Here is a 20581-nt window from a genome sequence, read left to right as displayed (position 1 = left end):
ATATGAAAATTATTTACTAACTTCTGACTGATATTGTTTATAGCATCTCCCTCTGATCCCACTTTTCTTCTGGGATGTGTTCCCTGCAATGTGATCAGCGCCATCATTTTTCAGAATCGTTTTGACTACAGTGATCCGAAATTTCAAACCTTGATCAACTATTTCAATGAAAACTTTGAAAGTGTGAGCGCCCCTTGGATACAGGTAAGCTCAAGGTTCTTTTTGAATGTGTAATAGTTTTCTAGCTTATCTATTGCTCATGCCTACCCCATCTCTCTGCCCTATTTAAAAATGTTCAAAGTAATGCTTATTAAATTCTCATTTGCAACCCATTAGTGAGTTGTCAAGTCAATCTAATGCAATAAAACTGAAAACACAAAATGAGATAGAATAGAAAAAATGTATAATCACGGAGTGCTTCATTTATAGCACGATTTGTTAAAACTATTGTTGTTTTTTTAGATTCTCTGATATAGAAGGTAGTGATTTAAGATGCATTTCTTATTAAAGTACATGGTCAGAAAATGTTAGAAACCTATGTTTTACAATCATTAACAACTAAAATTCTATACTGATCATCAAGTTATGATGTGTCCTACCTTCAAAGGACCCTAGAGAATAAATAATCTAATGTCTCTCATTTACTGGAATGGGAAACTGACCCACAGCTATTAGGTATATTTTCCAAAATAGCCTAGCTAAATCAATAAACAAGCAGAATCTAGAATCTAGATTTCCTGATTCCATATCTAGTCTGATTCAAGCTGCCAGCCTGATTATATAATGTTGATGCCTTCCCAAATTATTAGGTCATCCGGGTATTATCTAAAGCACGTTCTGTAAACCCTAGGACCAGCAAAAGAATGAATCTGGAAAATATGCACATTCTTCAGGTTGGAATGCCTAAGTATTCTCTCTCCACACACACACACACACACATATATATAAGAAAGTTCCCAAGTCACTTAGCTTATATGTATATAGATGTACTACTTCTTCATTATAACAAATGAGTATGAGTCTTCATGAATTTTTAGACTATCCCCTTGTGAAATATGTATTGGATATACTGGTATGAACAGAGAGTATTAGCTCTGAGATCACTAGTTTGGTGTGGTCAGATTGTTAATTAACCTTATGAACTTCAATATCCTCATCTGAAGAGAGGTGACAACAGGGGTAATTTCCTGACTTCCTTCAGAGAGTATGGTAAGGAAAATAATGTGATTGACCTTGAAGTTGCTTTGTAACCTGTGCATACCATCTCTACCTACTCTTTCAGTGCTCTGTCCTTCAAATTCTGAATGCCCTGTTGGGCAGGAACCATGTCTATTTATCTTTTTCTACTTAGCATATAGCCAGTATCTGATAAATAATAAGGGCCTGTGTTTAGTGAATAAATTAATGAAGGATTCTTCTTTCTTTCTTTCAGCTCTACAATGCTTTTCCCTTTTTACGGTTTCTCCCAGGAAGTCATAATGTGATATTTAAAAACTATGCCTTGCAAATAAATTTTATTTTGGAGAAAGTAAAAGAACATCAAGAATCTCTGGATATCAGTAATCCTCGAGACTTTATTGACTACTTTCTGATTAAAATGGAAAAGGTATAATGTGATGCTGATTTGCTACTTTATCATTGTGGGTGACATGACTCACGGATATGCTTTGGTTTTCCTGGTAAAACTGAGACATGAAGTTTTACCAGGAAAACTTCTCTGTTCTTTAGAACAAATTCTCTGTTCTAAACTGTATTCATTGTTCATCCTATTACCTGTGTAAGCCATTTCTAAGTTGAGTGTCTTGGTATATTTCTAAGTTCTCACTTTAAAAGACTTAAGTTTCATGTTTACCATGTTAAAGCTGGTTCTTTATCTGGGGGCAGATCAAAACACAAAAACACACACAAGCACACATCCATTCAAGACTGGTGATAACATATCATGGTTCCATGGACAGAAGATGTAACTAATGAGGGAACACAGGAATGGATAGGAACCCAGAAAGACTGACTTTTGAAAATCTCTAAGAAATATTTATTCACAGATGAAGTAGATTTGAGGAAACTCTCAGATAAACAGGGAGGAAAAAATGGTTCCAGGAGACGCTGAGTGTAGTAATCAAGTTTGTGAAATTTTCAAAGAGGCTATCTTGATTTTAATTGAGGAAGAGTGGTGGCTGTAATGACTGATGGAGTTGGACATAGTACTATAGTTTGGTTCCAGAAGCTTTTGAATGAAAAATTAGACATGATGAATAGACAGTAGATGCTAGATTTGACAGTGATTAGCAGTGATGACTTAATAAAAAGTATGTTTAAAAGAAATTATAAAGGAACTGATTGGCTTCAGTGGGTAAGAAAGTGAAGAATGAGAAAGGACTTGAAATTTTATAACTCCAATTATATTTTAACAAAAATCCTAACAGTTCACCTCACATAATCTTTACCCATAGCACACCCTAATGTCTGGGTTAATTTGCCAGGTATTAATGTCATATTGAACAGTGTTGTGTTACTTGACAATCTTATTATTTATTAAGTAATTTTACCATGTCGTTGCTAGGAAAAACACAATAAACAGTCTGAATTTACTATGGACAACTTGGTTGCTACCATATGGGATATGTTTAATGCAGGGACAGAGTCAACGAGTACCACGATGAGATATGGACTCTTGCTCCTGCTGAAGCACCCTGAGATCTCAGGTATGATCAGAGATGATTAGCAAGATCAGATTTCAGGTAGAAATGGACAGAAAACACTGATAACCATCCCACCATTTACCTGCTAACACAATGTACAAGAAATGATCTCATTGGTGCATCTACCTACCATTGGGTGGGTTCAATTCAAGTTAGTTCATAGTATAAAAAGAGAATAAAATGTTTTATGACAGAGATTTGAAGGGCAGAGGTCATTCTTCCTGCTATGGTGCAGTATTCTTGATTTGGGTTGGAACAGTTGCCGTAACAGAGTTGTCTCAGGATCTGGAAAGAACTAGCCTCTCTCATTCCCTCAAAAGTGTTCACTTGATGTGCCTTCCATGTTTAAATAAATATGTTTTTATCAAAAGATATTTCTACTGAAATGCATCTGCAATGTAGGGATTCATTCAATAAAGTTAGAATCTTTCTCCACCAAACGACTCAATCTCAAGGGTTATACACCCTCTCCCACATTATTTTCTAGAAAACCCTTTTGGATAGACACATTTTTCCTCATAAACATAACTTCTCTTTCAAATTTAACTTTTTCATTTTTCTACTCTTTTTTACTGAGTCTTCATCTAAGATGATGTTTCTTTCACTACTGTATCATGGTTTTTGATTTGGTGCATTCAGACATATTTACTATGATTAAAACTCATGAAGCTTATCTCCATGATATCAGCACCAAAATTTTCCCCTTTAAGGTTTTTTTGCCCTCCCATTATGAATAGGAGACATTTTCTGAGTACTGAAATTTAGAAGCATATCTGCAAATTTATTTTGCAACATTGTGAGATATGGTGCTTCTCTTTCTTTCATTTGACCCAGTCTTTGTTAGCCAAATACTTCCCTTTTATAAGACCTATGTTGATTATGACCAGAACTTGTATATGACATTCCTCTCCAAACCTTTCAATCTTTTGCACATTGCAAATCCGCTGTGTCATATTCCTTATCACTCCCAGTTTCATTTTCCAGTTGGATGTTTTCTTAAGTCATGTCTACATATATTTTTCTTTCCTTTCTATCCTCATCTTTTACTATGCTATTCTATTGAGCATTTCAATTGTATTACTAGTTCTTGACCACTTTTTGTCTCCCCTCTCTTCTGTATAAAACTCCAGCCTCTCAGCCTGAGAAGGGGATATTTAAAACATGCCTCAAATTTGTTTTATTTTTGATAGCTATCAAACTACAGGATTTGCACATGCTCTATTACAAAGACAGATTCTTCAGCTAGTACATAAGTAACATTAAACTAAAGCAGCAGTGTGGCATAGTTATTTTGAAAAATGAGTTATAGACTTTAATAGCAGTGGCTTTGAATTCCAATTCTACTAATAGATAGCTTGCTTGACCTGCAGACACATGACTACTCTCGATATCTCTGATCCCTTATTATCTGTTCAAAGGGGATAATACTGGAAAGACCTCATATTCTGTGAGCATTCCGAGGAAACTTTATTTACTTCTCTGGACTTATTTCTTTGTAAAATATATAAAATGATACCTGACACGTATAATTTCTTGAAGAATTACAAAGTAATACAATGAACAGTGCAGTACGTTCATCCTATATTAGTAATACTTTCTAAATAAATGTAATTTCTTAATTTTCTGTGCTGAATCAAGTAAATGTTTTATATTTTTCTATTTGTTAAGCATTTCCTGAACTACACTGTGTAGTTCTTGGATTATTGAAACTTAAATATTTAAGATAAAATTGGCATATATAAAGTAGTTGAACTACATGATCTTCAGTGATTCTTCAGGATCCCAGATCTTTGAATCTGTCAAGAAAAAGTACACAGAGTAGGGAATCAGATTTGAGAACTGAATGTCATCGTGCAATTGTACTTCATACCTGCATATATTTAAGTATCTAATGAACTTTCAGTTTGTCCAAGAAATGCAAACTGTTTTTTTTTTCATTCCTGTGGAGGTGGTAACATAATTTTCCATCTGTCCTTTTCCAATGACAATGGGACAGTGATGAAAGGATCAAACAAGTGGTACTTCAAGTTTTTTTTCATTTCAAATAAATTCTGATTCCTGCCCTGCCAGCTAAAGTGCAGGAAGAAATTGATCAAGTGGTTGGCAAAAACCGAAGCCCTTGCATGCAGGACAGGAGCTGCATGCCCTACACAGATGCTGTGGTGCATGAGATCCAGAGATATATTGACCTTGTCCCCACCAGCCTGCCCCATGAAGTGACTCAAGATACTCATTTTAGAGAATACTTTATTCCAAAGGTGAGAGATACTGTGTCTATACCCTTCCTTAGGAGTCTTAGGCCATCAAATGTCATAGTGGTAGAACTTTAGATTGCCTAATCTTCTACAGGCATGGCACAGTCATAACTCTGGCATCCTATCCTGTGACCACATACTTCTTTCCTTCTAGTTTTTGATACACATTTCTAAATATGATAGTACTTAGACTCCCACAGGATTTTCAGTGCTTTGATAGCTCCACACTCTGCCTGTTCATTGGCCCAATGTGCTATCCTGTCCTTTGCTTTCAATTTTATGTTTTATTACTCCCACCTATTAATCAGTATCCTATATCCCCACCTCCTTGTCTACCTTCCTTATCACTTACTTGTGAAAAGTTCAATACAAAAGTCTCCTTTCTCCCTGCTGATTTTTGGCTACTGATCCCTGCTGGAAAAGACCATGCAGCGCAGCAGGTTGATATTATTATCATCAATTCCAAATGTATTGGCTTAATTTTGATCAATGCCAAATGAATCTTACCCAATAATCCTGCTTTAATAATGGTAACTCAACTTGCTCGACAATGACTTTCAACCTAGAATTCTTTTCAATCTTTCATTATCTTCTTTTTATTAGGCAACCTTTTTCCCCCATCTCACAGTCATTGGAAGTGGACTCTTCTAATGCCTACTTGGCTACATTCACACCCTTTGATTCTCTCTCATGTCAGTTGCTGTGACAGAATGGTTGTCTTGTGATCAAATAGAAGCTGTTTTGCCTGTGGCATGGATCCCTTCTATCTTACTTTTCCAATGATCCTCCTTCAATAATTATTTCTTCTTCCTTCCTCTTCATCATCTCCTTTCTTGCTGGCTCCTTCTTATTAGCTTGTGAACATCATCAATTCTCTTTTAATTTATGATTGACACATAATTGTACATATTTATGGATAACATAATGTTTTGAAACATGTATGAGTTGTGTAATGACTATATCAGGATAATTAGTATCTTGATTACCTTGAACATTTATCATTTATTTGTGATGAGAGCATTCAAGAACCTCCCTTTTAGCTGTTTTGAAATACATTTGTATTACACATTTTCATGCAGCTGATAAAGACATACCTGAGACTGGGCAATTTACTAAAGAAAGAGGTTTATTGGACTTACAGTTCCATGTGGCTGTGGAGGCCTCCCAATCATGGTGGAAGGCAAGGAGGAGCAAGCTGCATCTTACATGGATGGCAGCAGGCAAAGAGGGAGGTTGTGCAGAGAAACTCCAATTTTTTTCTTTTTTTTTACTGCATTTTAGGTTTTGGGGTACTTGTGAAGACCATGCAAGATTGTTGCATAGGTACAGACGTGGCAGTGTGATTTGCTGCGTTCCTCCCCATCACCTATATTTGGCATTTCTACCCATGCTATCTCTCCCCAACCCCACCCTCCACTGTCCCTCCCCTATTTCCTCCTGCCAGGTCCCAGTGTGTGATGCGCCCCTCCCTGTGTCCATGTGTTCTCATTGTTCAACACCCACCTATGAGTGAGAACATGCAGTGTTTGATTTTCTATTCTTGTGTCAGTTTGCTGAGATTGATGGTTTCCAGGTTCATCCATGTCCATACAAAGGGCACAAACTCATCGTTTTTTATGGCTGCATAGTATTTTCATGGTGTATATGTGCCACATTTTCCCTGTCCAGTCTATCATCAATGGGCATTTGGGTTGGTTCCAAGTCTTTGCTATTGTAAACAGTGCTGCTATGAACATTCATGTGCATGTGTCCTTATAGTAGAACAATTTATAATCCTTTGAATATATACCCAGTAATGGGATTGCTGGATTAAATGGAATTTCTATTTCTAGGTCCTCGAGGAATTGCCACACTGTCTTCCACAATGGTTGAACTAATTTACACTCCTACCAACAGTGTAAAAGTGTTCCTATTTCTCCACATCCTCTCCAGCTTATGTTGTCTCCAGATTTTTTAATGATCGCCATTCTAACTGGTGTGAGATGGTATCTCACTGTAGTTTTGATTTGCATTTCTCTAATGACCAGTGATGATGAGCATTTTTTTCATATGTTTGTTGGCCTCATATATGTCTTCTTTTGTAAAGTGTCTGGTCATATCCTTTGCCCACTATTGAATGGGTTTGTTTGTTTTTTTCTTGTAAATCTGTTTTAGTTCCTCGTAGATTCTGGATATTAGCCCTTGTGAAGTAGGTAGATTGCAAAATTTTTTTCCCATTCTGTTGGTTGCTGATTCACTCTAATGACAGTTTCTTTTGCCGTGCAGAAGCTGTGGAGTTTGATTAGGTTTCATTTGTCTATTTTGGCTTTTGTTGCCAATGCTTTTGGTGTTTTGGTCATGAAGTCCTTGCCTATGCCTACGTCCTGAATGGTTTTGCCTAGATTTTCTTCTAGAGTTTTTATGGTGTTAGGTCTTATGTTTAAGTCTTTAATCCATCTGGAGTTAATTTTAATGTAAGGTGTCAGGAAGGGGTCCAGTTTCTGCTTTCTGCACATGGCTAGCCAGTTTTCCCAATGCCATTTAATAAACAGGGAATCCTTTCCCCATTACTTGTTTTTGTCAGGTTTGTCAAAGATCAAATGGTTATAGATGTGTGGTATTGCTGGCGAGGCCTCTGTTCTGTTTCATTTGTGTATATCTCTGTTTTGGTACCAGTACCATGCTGTTTTGATTACTGTACCTTGTAGGATAGTTTGAACTCAGGTAGCATGATGCCTCCAGCTTTGTTCTTTTTGCTTAGAATTGACTTGGCTGTGTAGGCCCTCTTTTGGTTCCACATGAAGTTTAAGGTGTTTTTTTCCAGTTCTGAGAAGGTCATTGATAGCTTGATGGGGATAGCACTGAATCCGTAAAATACTTTGGGCAGTATGGCCATTTGCATATTGATTCTTCATAACCATGAGCATGGAATGTTTCTCCATCTGTTTGTGTCCTCTCTTATTTTGTTGAGCAGTGATTTGTAGTTCTCCTTGAAGAAGTCCTTTACATTCTTTGTTAGTTGTATTGCTAGGTATTTTATTCTCTGAAGCAATTGTGAATGGCAGTTTGTTCTTGATTTGGCTCTCTTTAAGTCTGTTATTGGTGTATAGGAATGCTTGTGATTTTTCACATTGATTTTGTATCATGAGACTTTGCTGAAGTTGCTTATCAGTTTTGGGAGATTTTTGGGCTGAGGTGATGGGGTCTTCTAGATATACAATCACATCATCTGCAAATAGAGACAATTTGACTTTCTTCTTTCCTAAATGAATACCCTTTGTTTCTTTTTCTTGCCTGATTGCTCTGGCTAGAACTTCAAATGCTATATTTGAATAGGAGTGGTGAGAGAGGGCATCCTTGTCTAGTGCCAGATTTCAAAGGGAATGCTTTCAGTTTTTGCCCATTCAGTATAATATTGGCTGTGGGTTTGTCATAAATACCTTTTATTATTTTGAGATATGTTCCATCCATACCTAGTTTATTGAGGGTTTTTAGCATATAGGGCTGTTGAATTTTGTCAAAGGCCTTCTCTGCATCAATTGAGATAATCATGTGGTTTTTGCCTTTGGTTCTGTTTATGTGGTGAATTATATTTATAGACTTGTGTATGTTAAAACAGCCTTGCATCCCCAGGATGAAGCCTATTTGATCATGGAGGATAAGCTTTTTGATGCACTGTTGCAATCAGTTTTCCAGTATTTTATTGAAGATTTTTGTGTCTATGTTCATCATTGATATTGGCCTGAAGTTTTCTTTTCTTGTTGAGTCTCTGCCAGGTTTTGGTATCAGGATGATGTTGGTCTCATAAAATGATTTTGGAAAGATTCCCTCATTTTGAATTGTTTGGAATAGTTTCAGAAGGAATGGTATCAGTTCCTCTTTGTATATCTGTTAGAATTCAGTTGTGATCCCATCTGCACCTGGGCTTTTTTGGTTGATAGGGTATTGATTGCTGCCTCAATTTCAACCCTTGTTATTGGTGTGTTCCGGGTTTCATGTTCTTCCTGGTTTAGGCTTGGGAGTGTGCAAGTGTCAAGGAATGTATCCATTTCTTCCAGGTTTACTAGTTTATGTTCATAGAGTTGTTTGTAATAATCTCTGATGATAGTTTGTGTTTCTGTGGAAAGTGTGGTGATATCCCCTTTATTTATTTTTTTGCATCTATTTGATTGTTCTGTCTTTTCTTTTTTATTAATCTGGCTAGTGGTCTATTTTGTTGATCTTTTTGAAAAAGCAGCTCCTGCATATATTGTTTTTTTGAAGGGGTTTTTTTTTAAATGTCTCTATCTCCTTCATTTCTGCTCTGATCTTATTTCTTGTCTTCTGCTAGCTTTTGAATTTTTTTGATCTTGCTCCTCTAGCTGTTCAATTTTGATGATAGGATGTCAATTTTAGATTTTTCCTTGCTTCTCATGTAGGCATTTATTGCTATATATTTTCCTCTAGACACTGCTTTAAATGTGTCCCAGAGATTCTGGTATGTTGTGTCTTCATTCTCATTGATTTTGAAGAACATCTTTATTTCGGTCTTTTTTTCATTGTTTATCCAGTCAACATTCAAGGGCCAGTTGTTTTGTTTTTATGAAGCTGTGCGGTTCTGAGTTAGTTTCTCAATTCTGAGTTCTAACTTGATTGCACTGTGGTCTGAGAGACTGTTTGTTATGATTTTCATTCTTTTTCATTTGGTGAGGAGTGATTTACTTCTGATTATGTGGTCACTTTTAGGGTAGGTATGATATGGTGCTGAGAAGAATGTATATTCTGTGGATTTGGGGTGTATAGTTCTGTAAATGTCTATTAGGTTTGCTTTGTCCAGGTCTCAGTTCAAGTCTTGGATATCCTAGTTAATTTTCTGTCTTGTTGCTCTATTATTGACAGTGGAGTCTTAGACTCCCACACAATAATCGTGGGAGACTTGAAGTCTCTTTGTAAGTCATTAAGAACTTGCTTCATGTATGTGGGTGCTGCTGTATTGGGTACGTATATATTTAGGATCATTAGCTCTTCTTGTTGCATTGATCCTTTTACCATTATGCAATGTCCTTCTTTGTCTCTTTTGATCTTTGTTGGTTTAAAGTTTATTTTATCAGAGACTAGGATTGCAACTCCTGCTTTTTTTTGCTCTCCATTTGCTTGGTAAATCTTCCTCCATCCCTTTATTTTGAGCCTTTGTGTATCCTTGCATGTGAGATGGGTTTCCTTGATATCGCACACCTACGGGTTTTGGCTTTTTATCCAATTTGCCAGTCTGTGTCTTTCGATTGGGGTGTTTAGCCCATTTATATTTAGGGTTAATATTGTTATGTCTGAATTTGATCCATTTTGATGCTAGCTGGCTGTTTTGCCCATTAGTTGATGCAGTTTCTTCATTATATCAATGCTCTTTACCATCTGGTATGTTTTTGGAGTGGCTAGTACTGATTGTTTCTTTCTGTGTTTAGTCCTTCTTTCAGGAGCTCCTGTAAAGTAGGCCTGGTGGTGATGAAGTCTCTGATCAATTGCTTGTTTGTAAAGGATTTTATTTCTCCTTCGCTTATGAAGCTTCGTTTGGCTGGATCTAAAAATCTGGGTTGAAAGTTATTTTCTTTAAGGATGTTGAATATTGGCCCCCACTCTCTTCTGTTTTGTAGGGTTTCTGCTGAGAGATCTGCTGTGATTCTCATGGGCTTCCCTTCATGGGTAACACAAGTTTTCTCTCTGTCTGCCATTAGTGTTTCTCCTGCATTTCAACCCTGGTGAATCTAACGATTATGTGCTTTGGGGTTGCTCTTCTTGAGGAATATCTTGTGGTGGTGTCTGCATTTCCTGGACTTGAATATTGGCCTACCTTGCTAGGTTGGTGAAGTTTTTCTGGATTTATCCTGAAGAGTATTTTCCAGCTTGGATTCATCCTCTCCATCATATTCAGGTACACCTATGAAACGTAGATTAGGTCTTTTCACATAGTCACATATTTCTTGGACACTTCGTTCATTTCTTTTTGCCTTTTTTCTCTAATCTTGCCTTCTCATTTTATTTCATTGAGTTGATCTTTGACCTCTGATATCCTTTCTTCTGCTTTGTCAATTCTGCTGTTGAAACTTGTGTATGCTTCATGAAATTCTCGTGTTTTGTTTTTCAGCTCCATCAATTCACATATATTCCTCTTAAGCTGTTTGTTCTTGTTAGCATTTCGTCAAACCTTTTTTCAAGGTTCTTAGTTTCTTTGCATTGAGTTAGAACATGTTCTTTTAGCTCAGAGAAGTTTCTTATTACCCACATTCTGAAGCCTGTTTCTGTCAATTCATCAGACTCATTCTCCATCCAGCATTGTTCCCTCTCTGGTGAGGAGTTGTCATCCCTTGGAGAAGAGGCATTCTGGTTTTGGGTGTTTTCATCTTTTTTGCACTGGTTTATTCCCATCTTTGTGGGTTTATTTACCTGTGGTCTTTTTATTTGGTGACTTTCAGATGGGGCTCTGAGTGGACATCCAGTTTGTTGATGATAAAGTTATTTCTTTCTGTTTCTTAGTTTTCTGTCTAACAGTCAGGCCTCTATACTGTAGGACTGTTGAAGGTTCACTTCAGGCCCTGCTTGCCTGGGGATCACCTGCAGTGGCTGCAGAACAGTAAGGGTTGCTAACAGTTTCTTCTACTATCTTTGTCCCAGAAGGAAACCCTCCAGATGTCAGTCTGAGCTCTTTATGAGGTGACTCTTTTGCTATAGGGGGATCAGGGAGCTGCTTGAGGAGACAGTTTGTTCTTTATAGGAGCTCAAGTGCTGAGCTGTGAGCTCTGTTGTTCCATCTAGAGCTGCTGGGCAGGTACATTTAAGTCTGCTGCAGCAGAACTCATAAATGCCTTTTTTTTTCTCTAGATGCTCTCTCCTAGGGAGGTAGGGCTTTACTTATAAGTTTCTGTCATGCTGCTGCCTTTTTTCAGGGCTGCCCTGCCCAGCGAGGAGGCTACCTAGTCAGAGTCTGCCTGTAGAGTGTTTGCTGAGCTGTTGTGGACTCTTCCAGCTGCTGTGTGAACTTCCCTGCAGTCCTGTTTATAGGGGTATATTTAGAACTGCCTCAGCAATGGCGGCCCACCTCTGTAATGATGGACTCTCTCTGTAATGGTGGACAGCCTCGGCAATGGTGGGCTGCTTTGGCAATGGCGGACTACCTCGGTACTGGTGGACTGCATTGGTAATGGTGGATGCCCCTCCCCCACAAAGCTGGACCATCCTGGGTTCAGCTGTGCTTGCTGTGAAACTCTCAATCCATAGCATTTCAGATTGCTGATTTTTGTGGGGGTGGGACTGTCCAAGCCTAATCACGTGGCTCCCTGCCTCAGACGCCTTTTTTTTCCCAGTTGAATGGGCAACTCTGCCTCCCAGGTGTCTCAGTCACCAGTTGAAACTGTGCCTTTGTTTGTGTGATTTCTTGTGCATAGACCCGCTGCACCAGCTCAAACAGCCGCTGGAGACTCAGGGTGCTTTTTTGCCGGTGAATCTCCTGTCCTAGCTCCCTGTTTCAGTCTGCATTTTTTCAGTTGAAAAGGTGACTCTCTCTCCCAGGAGTTCCAGTCACTAGTTGGAAAGGCACCTGGATTTGTGTGATATTTTGTGTAGAGACCTACTGTGCTAGCTGAAACAGGCACACTGGGGGCTTGGGACACTTTTTTGCCCTGGAATCTCCTGGCCTGGCTCCCTGTTTCAGTCCCTTTTATTCAGTTGAACAGTTGACTCTGTCTTCCAGGTGTTTCAGTTGTGTGTTGAAAGGGCACCAGGATCTATGTGATTTCCCATGTGGTGACCCACTGTGCTGGCTGAAACAGCCACACTGGAGATTCATGGCACTTTTTCACCTGGGAATCTCCTGGCCTGGCTCCCTGTCTCAGTTTCCTTTTTATCAGTTGAACGGGTAACTCTGTCTCCTAGGCGCTCCAATTGCCAGCTAAAACAGCACCCGGAGACCTGCCACACCAGCCAAAACAGCTGCACTCATGATCTGTGAGGCTCCTCTGCCTGGGAATCTCCTGGTCTATGGGCAATAAAAATCCATCTGGAAATGCAGCATCCACTCACCCTCCATGCTCTCACTGGGAGCTGCAATCCAGAGCTGCTCCTAATCAGCCATCTTGGATCCCTTCTCCTTTCTGGACTTTCTCATCTATTTTCTTCATCTGTGCCTTTCTTTTTATGTCAGTGCCATGTTGTTTTGGTACTTTGTTATATATGTGTGTGTATTTTTTGTTTTTGAGATGTAGTTCTACTTTGTCACTCAGGCTGTAGTGCAGTGGTGCGATCTCAACTCACTGCAACCTCTGCCTCCCAGGTTCAAGTGATTCTCCTGTCTCAGCCTCCTGAGTAGCTGGGACTATAGACACCCACCACCATGCCTGGCTATTTTTTGTATTTTTAGTAGAGATGGTGTTTCACCATGTTCGCCAGGCTGGTCTTGAACTCCCAACCTCAAGTAATCTGCCTGCCTCAGCCTCCCAAAGTGCTGGGATTACAGGCCTGAGCCACCATGCCTGGTCTTTGTTATATGTTTTGAAGTTATATAGATAGTATGACCTCACTAGCTTTGGTTTTTTTGTTTTTGTTTTTCCTCCTCAAGATGACTTTGTCTATTCAGGGTCTTTTGTAGTTCCACACAAATATAAAGGTTGCTTTTTCTATTTCTGTGAAAAAATGTCATGTTTATTTTTATAGGTAGTGCATTGAATCTGTAGATTGTTTTGGATAGTATGTATGAATATTTTAGGAATTCAGTCAGTGAACAAGGATATGTCCATTTATTTGAATCTTCCATTTTTTTCAGTATTTTATAATTTTCATTGTATAGACTTTTCACCTCCTCAATTAAATTTATTCTTAGATATTTAACTTTTGTTTTCTTACCTGAACACCAGGACTTCTGGTACTATGTGGAATACATGTGGTAAAAATAAGCATCTTTGTCTTGTTTCAAGTCTTAGATAAAATGTTTTTTCATGTTCAGTAAGATGTTGGTCATGGATTTGTTCTACATGGCTTTTGTTATGGTGGAGTACATTCCTTCAATACATGTTTTTGAATGTTTTTATTATGAAGGGAAGATGAATTAAATCAAATGCTTTTTCTATGTTTATTGAGATATTCACATGGTTTTTATCTTTCCTTTTGTTTATATTATCTATCTCTTGTATTGATTCATGTATGTTGAACCACCTTTGCATCCCTGGGATGAATCCCACTTGATGATGTTGAAGAATCTCTTTGATTTGTTGTTGAATTTAGTTTGCTTGTATACATATATATATATATATATTTTTTTTTTTTTTGATGGAGTTTCCCTCTTGTTGTCAAGGCTGTTGTGCAGTTGTGCAATCTCAGCTTGCAGTAATCTCTGCCTCTTGGGATCAAGCAATTCTCCTGTCTCAGTCTTCCAAGTAACTGGGATTACAGGCATGCACCATTGCACTTGGCTAATTTTTTATTTATAGTAGAGATGGAGTTTCTTCATGTTGGTCAGGCTGGTCTTGAACTCCTGACCTCAGGTGATCTGCCTGCCTTTGCCTCGCAAAGTGGTGGGATTAGAGACGTGAGCCACTGTGTCCAGCCTACTTATATTTTGTTAAGATTTTTTGCATCTATGTTCTTCAGAGACATTGGCCTGCGGTTTTCCTTTTTTTGTTGTGTCTTTGATATCAGAGGAATAATGGCCTCATAGAATGAGTTTGGAAGTATTTCCTCCATTTCAATTTTTTAGAAGGATTTGAAATAAACTTTTCTTGGTGTTTTTAAATTTGGTAGAATTCAGCAGTGAATATAAAAAAATAGTCTGGCTTTTTTATGGTGGGAGATCTTTATTACTAATTTAATTTCATTACTCAATTATTAACTTTCAATATAATAAAATTAACTTTCAATTAAAAAATTATTAACTTTCAATTATAAATTTCAATACTCAATTATTCAGGTTTTTTTATTTGTTTGTGATCCAATCTTGGTACATTATATGAGTCCAGAAATTTATCAGTTCCTTCTAGATTATCTAATTTGTAAGCACGTATTTGTTAATAATGGTCTCTAATGATATTTTGCATTTCTGTGGTCCAGTTGTAATGGCTCTTTTTTGTCTTTCATTTTACTTATTTTGATCTTCCCTCTTTCTTCATAATCTAGCTGAAGGTTTGTCAGTTTTGCTTATCATTTCCAAAAAAACCCCAAAACTCACTCTTTCATTGACTTCTTTGTATCTTACCTAGTTCCTATATTCATTGTGTATTTTATTGAATATGCTGTAATATTTACTATTTTTGTGCTTCTACTTATTTTGAATTTGGTTTTTGTTTTTCTAGTTTCTTATGTTTTAGGATCAGATTGTTATTTTGAGATCATTCTCTTTTTGATTTAAGGGTTGTTTTTGGCTGGGCGTGGTGGCTCAAGCCTGTAATCCCAGCACTTTGGGAGGCCAAGGCGGGTGGATCACGAGGTCAAGAAATCGAGACCATCCTGGTCAACATGGTGAAACCCCGTCTCTACTAAAAATACAAAAAATTAGCCAGGCATGGTGGCACGTGCCTGTAATCCCAGCTACTCAGGAGACTGAGGCAGGAGAATTGCCTGAACCCAGGAGGCGGAGGTTGTGGTGAGCCGAGATTGCGCCATTGCACTCCAGCCTGGGTAACAAGAGTGAAACTCCCATCTTAAACAAAACAAAACAAAACAAAAATAATGGGTTGTTTTTAACTCCATTCTTAGCACTGCTTCTACTGTATATCATAGGTTTTGGTACATTGTACTTTCCTTATAATTAGTCAAGAATTTGTAAAATATTTCTCTTAATTTTTAAATTAACTCATTGGTTCTTTATAAACATGAGGATTAATTTTTAGGTATTTGTATACTTTCCATTCTTCTTGATTTTTAGTTTTATTGCAGTTTTCAGAAAAAAAATACTTGATTTTTTACTTTAAAAAAATTTGTTGAAACTTGTTTTGTGGCTACCATATGATTTATACTGGAGAGTGTTTTACACTGTTATACACTGTTTAGTGTATATTTTGTAGCTGTTGGGTAGAATGTACTGTGGGTACCTACTAAGTCAGGTCAAAGGCGCAATTTAACACAATTGTTTTTTGGTTGATTTTTATGTCTGAATGATCTGTCTATTGCTGAAAATAGGGTGTTTTCTATTATTATTTTGGAGTCTGTCTCTCCCTTTATTAATATTTTCTTCATATATTTAAGTGCTTTGATGTTAAGTGCATGTACATTTATAATTTTTATATCCACTTGATGAAATTCTCCTTAGTCATCATATTGATCACCTTCTTTGTCTCTTTTGACAGGTTTTAATTTAAAGTCTACCCTTGGAATTCATCAGGAATTGGTTGCAGGACTCTTTGTAGATAGTAAAAACCACATAAACTCAAGTCCCATAGTCAGCCCTGCAGAATCCACACATACAAAATGTCGGCCTTTCTTATTTATGGCTTTTGCATCATATGAACACTGTATTTTGATCTGATTTATCTTTTTCTCTTTCATTCAGGGCACAACAATATTAGCAGATCTGACTTCTGTCCTGTACGATGACAAGGAATTTCCCAGTCCAGAGAAGTTTGACCCTGGCCACTTCCTGGATGAAAATGGCAACTTTAAAAAGAGTGATTATTTCATGCCTTTTTCAACAGGCAAGCAAGCTTTCTTTTTTCTTTTTATGTGTACATTAGGAGTCAAGTGAGATAAGGAAGGGCTCTGCATGGAGGCTTTTTGAAATTGCCTGTCTGTTTATGGAGTGGTGAATGATCAGTAATGACTGAAGTGATGGGAACTGGGTGGAAGATGTGGAAAGAAACGACTCCCTAGGAATTGCCTGTGGCCAGTTGGTGACATTTCTTTTTATAGCTGGCAATAATAAGCTCTCAATCACTTTTTTAAAAGCAGGTATGTGGCAGGATTGATTATCCTTTAGAATCCAGATGAGAATGAATAAATCTATTTATTTGTCAAGTCTAGGGTCAGAAGTATATGGAGAACTAGATACAGTGTTGTGTATCATGCTAGTTGTGATAGGTGTGTGTGTGTGTGTAAAGGTGTCACTGGCAAGCTGAAGCACAGCAGTTCCAATGTGCATGTACAAAAAATATTTTTCATGTAGTACCCACCCAGATATGGCTGCTAAAAAAATGAAACCAGGTTTGGGTGTAAGTAGAAAAAGCTGTAGGTTCATTATTCATTTATTAATATATTTCTTCATTCCATATTAATTTAATCCTTTCTGTGTTCTAACTCAGCTGCAGAATTAAATGAGTAATGAACTTGTGGGTTACTTTTAGGAAAAAGAGCTTGTGCTGGAGAAGGCCTGGCCCGCATGGAGCTGTTTTTAAACCTGACCACCATTTTGCAGAATTTTACCTTGAAACCTCTGGTTGATCCAAAGGATATTGACACCACCCCAGTTCACAAAGGGCTTGGCTCTGTACCACCCTTCTATGAGCTTTGTTTTATTCCAGTCTGATGAAATGTCAGGCTGCTAGAGCAAGGCCCTTCAGTCTCATGTGAAAAAGCCAGCTGTTTCCTGGCCTGTGTGTCAACCATCATTTGCTCCTTCCTTAAAAGCAGGAAGGCCATCTCTGAGCCCTGTCTCTTTTAATTTTACCCATCCTTCAAAATCCATTCCAATTTTCCCTGTATGAAAGGAAATTTATTTTTTAATCTCCAATAAAATTCTGCTTGTAACATAATCCTAAAATGATAAGCTACATTATATCTGTAGTGCATATGAAATGGAAAGCACTCTATAAATGACATATTTGGCTTTGCTACCACAAATGAAAAATCAGAAATTATCCTATGAGATTTTTAAAAAGTTAAAAGTATTAAAACATGAACTTTATTAATCTCTTACTCCTATCTGTCTATGGGAATGATGTCTTGACAGATTAACTCATATACCTTCTGTCTTTTCCCAGTGTTTATTAAAATATAATTACATGTGTATATGCGTATGTGTTAGATATATAAGCTGTGTATGTGTTTATTTTTGCATGTATGTGTATGTGTATACATGTAGCAAAAAAAGGAAGCTCATTCCAGCCAAAGGGAATAATGTGAGATAAACTTGAATTAGCCAGTCTGTCCCAGGATATCTTTTCTTTTTTCCCTTAGTGGTTAAATACACACATATGTGGACACGCACAGATGTACAGACATATTAAGGCAAAGAAGAGGGGAATATGTATTTGAACATACACAAACAAAAATACATGTGTGTGTTTTTATGTGTGTATGTAGAATATAGCTGTGATTTGGAGGTGACATTTAATAACATATTATAGATACTTTAAGAAGCAATATAAATAAACATAACTCACAGTATCCTATTAGATGGCTATTCCATAGTTTAAGAATTATTTCCATCTTCAAGGATGTTTAGGTTATTTTTGAACTGTTGTTTAGTACAAATGCTACTAGATGCATACATCTTATACTGTTCTGATACTATTTCTTCAAGGTGGTTTTATAGATATGAATGGCTGTACCATCATGTATAGAATCTTATAGTTTTCATAAATACTGGAATATAGTTTACTAAAACTTACATATGTGTTTACTTTTCTACCCTGAATATAATAGAAAGACTATTTTCCCAAATTCTTGTAAATACTGAAGATTAAATTCTTTGGTAATTTTAGTAATTTTGGGTTATCTTTCATGGATTTTCAAGTAGAAAATCCTGTCATCTACAAATGAAGTTTCAGTATAATGACCAGAAATTTTTAAGAAATAACTGGTACTGGGCCAGGCGCAGTGGCTCAAGCCTGTAATCCCAGCACTTTGGGAGGCCGAGGCAGGTGGATCATGAGGTCAAGAGATCGAGACCATCCTGTTGAACATGGTGAAACCCCGTCTCTACTAAAAAATTACAAAAAAAAAATTAGCTGGGCACGGTGGCGCGTGCCTGTAATCCCAGCTACTCAGGAGGCTGAGAATTGCCTGAACCCAGGGGGCGGAGGTTGCGGTGAGCCAAGATCACGCCATTGCACTCCAGCCTGGGTAACAAGAGCGAAACTCCGTCTCAAAAATAAATAAATAAATAAATAAATAAATAACTGTTACTGAATGTCTTTGCTTATATCTGTTTCTCTCTCTGTTGTTCCCTCTCAGTTACCCATCTCCTTCTCACATATATATGCAAGTATGTATTTTTATGGAAAATTGTAAAATTTGTAGAGATAGGATAACAGAGAGTTTAGAAAATTCATATTGGGAAGCCTTATATTTTATGCAATTTAACTTGAAATAATTACTGATTTGAAAACAGGAGCTGAGAGGCCAAAATGTTGAATAAAAAATTTCTTTTAGAAACTTTAGAATTGGGAAAGAATTTTTGGCAAATTTCCAGAGTTAGAGGAAATTAAATGGAGTTCAGAGCTGTTCAGGTAAGGAAGACCAAGTAAGCACTTTTACTTCAGTTGAAGCCTAAAGGCCATAATGAAGGTTTGTAGAAAGGATTAGAATACACCTACAGTTGAAAATTCATAATAAGGCCATAGTTTTGTTTTAAATAATCTACCCCCTAAACATTTTCTTATCTGCAGACATTTTTGGCTAGAGAAAGGTAATGTCCTGCTCTCATAGGCTCTCAAAGTTACCTAGAGGTGAGGGCTTAGGGCCTTCTCAGATCTTTCCTAAGCTTGTGTAGCCTTTTATGTTTCAGAAATGTGTCACTGCTCATCAGAGCTTTCTGTGAGCATCTTATTTTTCAGTTTCAAAGGGAATGCTTTCAGTTTCTGCCCATTCAGTATGATATTAGCTGTTGGTTTGTTGTAAATAGCTTTTATTATTTTGAGATACATTCTGTCAATACCGAGTTTATTGAGGGTTTTTAGCATTTAATTTTGTCAAAGGGCAAAACCTGTTAGCATTCCCTTTGAAATCTGGCACTAGACAAGGATGCCCTCTCTCACCACTCCTATTCAATATAGTACTGGAAGTTCTAGCCAGAGCAGTCAGGCAAGAAAAAGCAATAAAGGGCAATCAATTAGGAAAGGAAGAAGTCAAATTGTCTCTATTTGCAGACAACATGATTGTATCTTTAGAAGAGCTCATCATCTCAATCCAAAATCTCCTGAAACTGATAAGCAACTTCAGGAAATAGCCATATACAAAATCAATGTGCAAAAATCACAAGCATTCCTATACACCAATAACAGACTTAAAGAGGGCCAAATCAAGAAAGAACTGCCATTCACAATTGCTACAAAGAGAATAAAATACCTAGGAATACATCTAACAAAGAACGTAAAGGACCTCTTCAAGGAGAACAACAAACCACTGCTCAACAAAGTAAGAGAGGACACAAACAGATGGAGAAACATTCCATGCTCATGGTAAGGTGAATCAATAGCATGAAAATGACCATAATGCCCTAAGTAATTTACATATTCAATGCTATCCCCATCAAGCTACCAATGACCTTCTTCACAGAACTGGAAAAAAAAACCACCTTAAACTTCTTATGGAATCAAAAGAGAGCCCAGATAGCCAAGTCAATTCTTTTTTTTTTTTTTGAGACGGAGTGTCGCTCTTGTTACCAAGGCTGGAGTGCAATGGCACAATCTCAGCTCACTGCAACCTCTGCCTCCTGAGTAGCTGGGATTACAGGCATGCACCACCATGCCC

At 37.4% G+C, this 20581-nt stretch overlaps 1 protein-coding gene across 2 annotated transcripts in view; it reads left to right on the top strand.

Moving 5' to 3' along the window:
* LOC100391987 (cytochrome P450 2C3) overlaps nucleotides 1-17894 on the top strand; it is a 28049-nt gene extending 10155 nt beyond the window's left edge. For both annotated transcript variants that reach the window (XM_009010006.5, XM_078346094.1), the window contains exons 4-9: nucleotides 44-204; nucleotides 1433-1606; nucleotides 2564-2705; nucleotides 4773-4960; nucleotides 16446-16587; nucleotides 17233-17894. In XM_009010006.5, the coding sequence (XP_009008254.3) occupies nucleotides 44-204; nucleotides 1433-1606; nucleotides 2564-2705; nucleotides 4773-4960; nucleotides 16446-16587; nucleotides 17233-17414 (989 nt within the window). In that variant the 3' untranslated portion in view covers nucleotides 17415-17894. The remainder of the gene's footprint in view (nucleotides 1-43; nucleotides 205-1432; nucleotides 1607-2563; nucleotides 2706-4772; nucleotides 4961-16445; nucleotides 16588-17232) is intronic.
* The last annotated feature ends 2687 nt before the right edge of the window (nucleotides 17895-20581 follow it).

Source organism: Callithrix jacchus, chromosome 12 (genome assembly GCF_049354715.1).
Source record: "Callithrix jacchus isolate 240 chromosome 12, calJac240_pri, whole genome shotgun sequence".
NCBI lineage: Eukaryota > Metazoa > Chordata > Mammalia > Primates > Cebidae > Callithrix > Callithrix jacchus.
The sequence above is the reverse complement of the archived record's forward strand: the minus strand, read 5'-3'. Positions and strand labels throughout refer to the sequence as shown.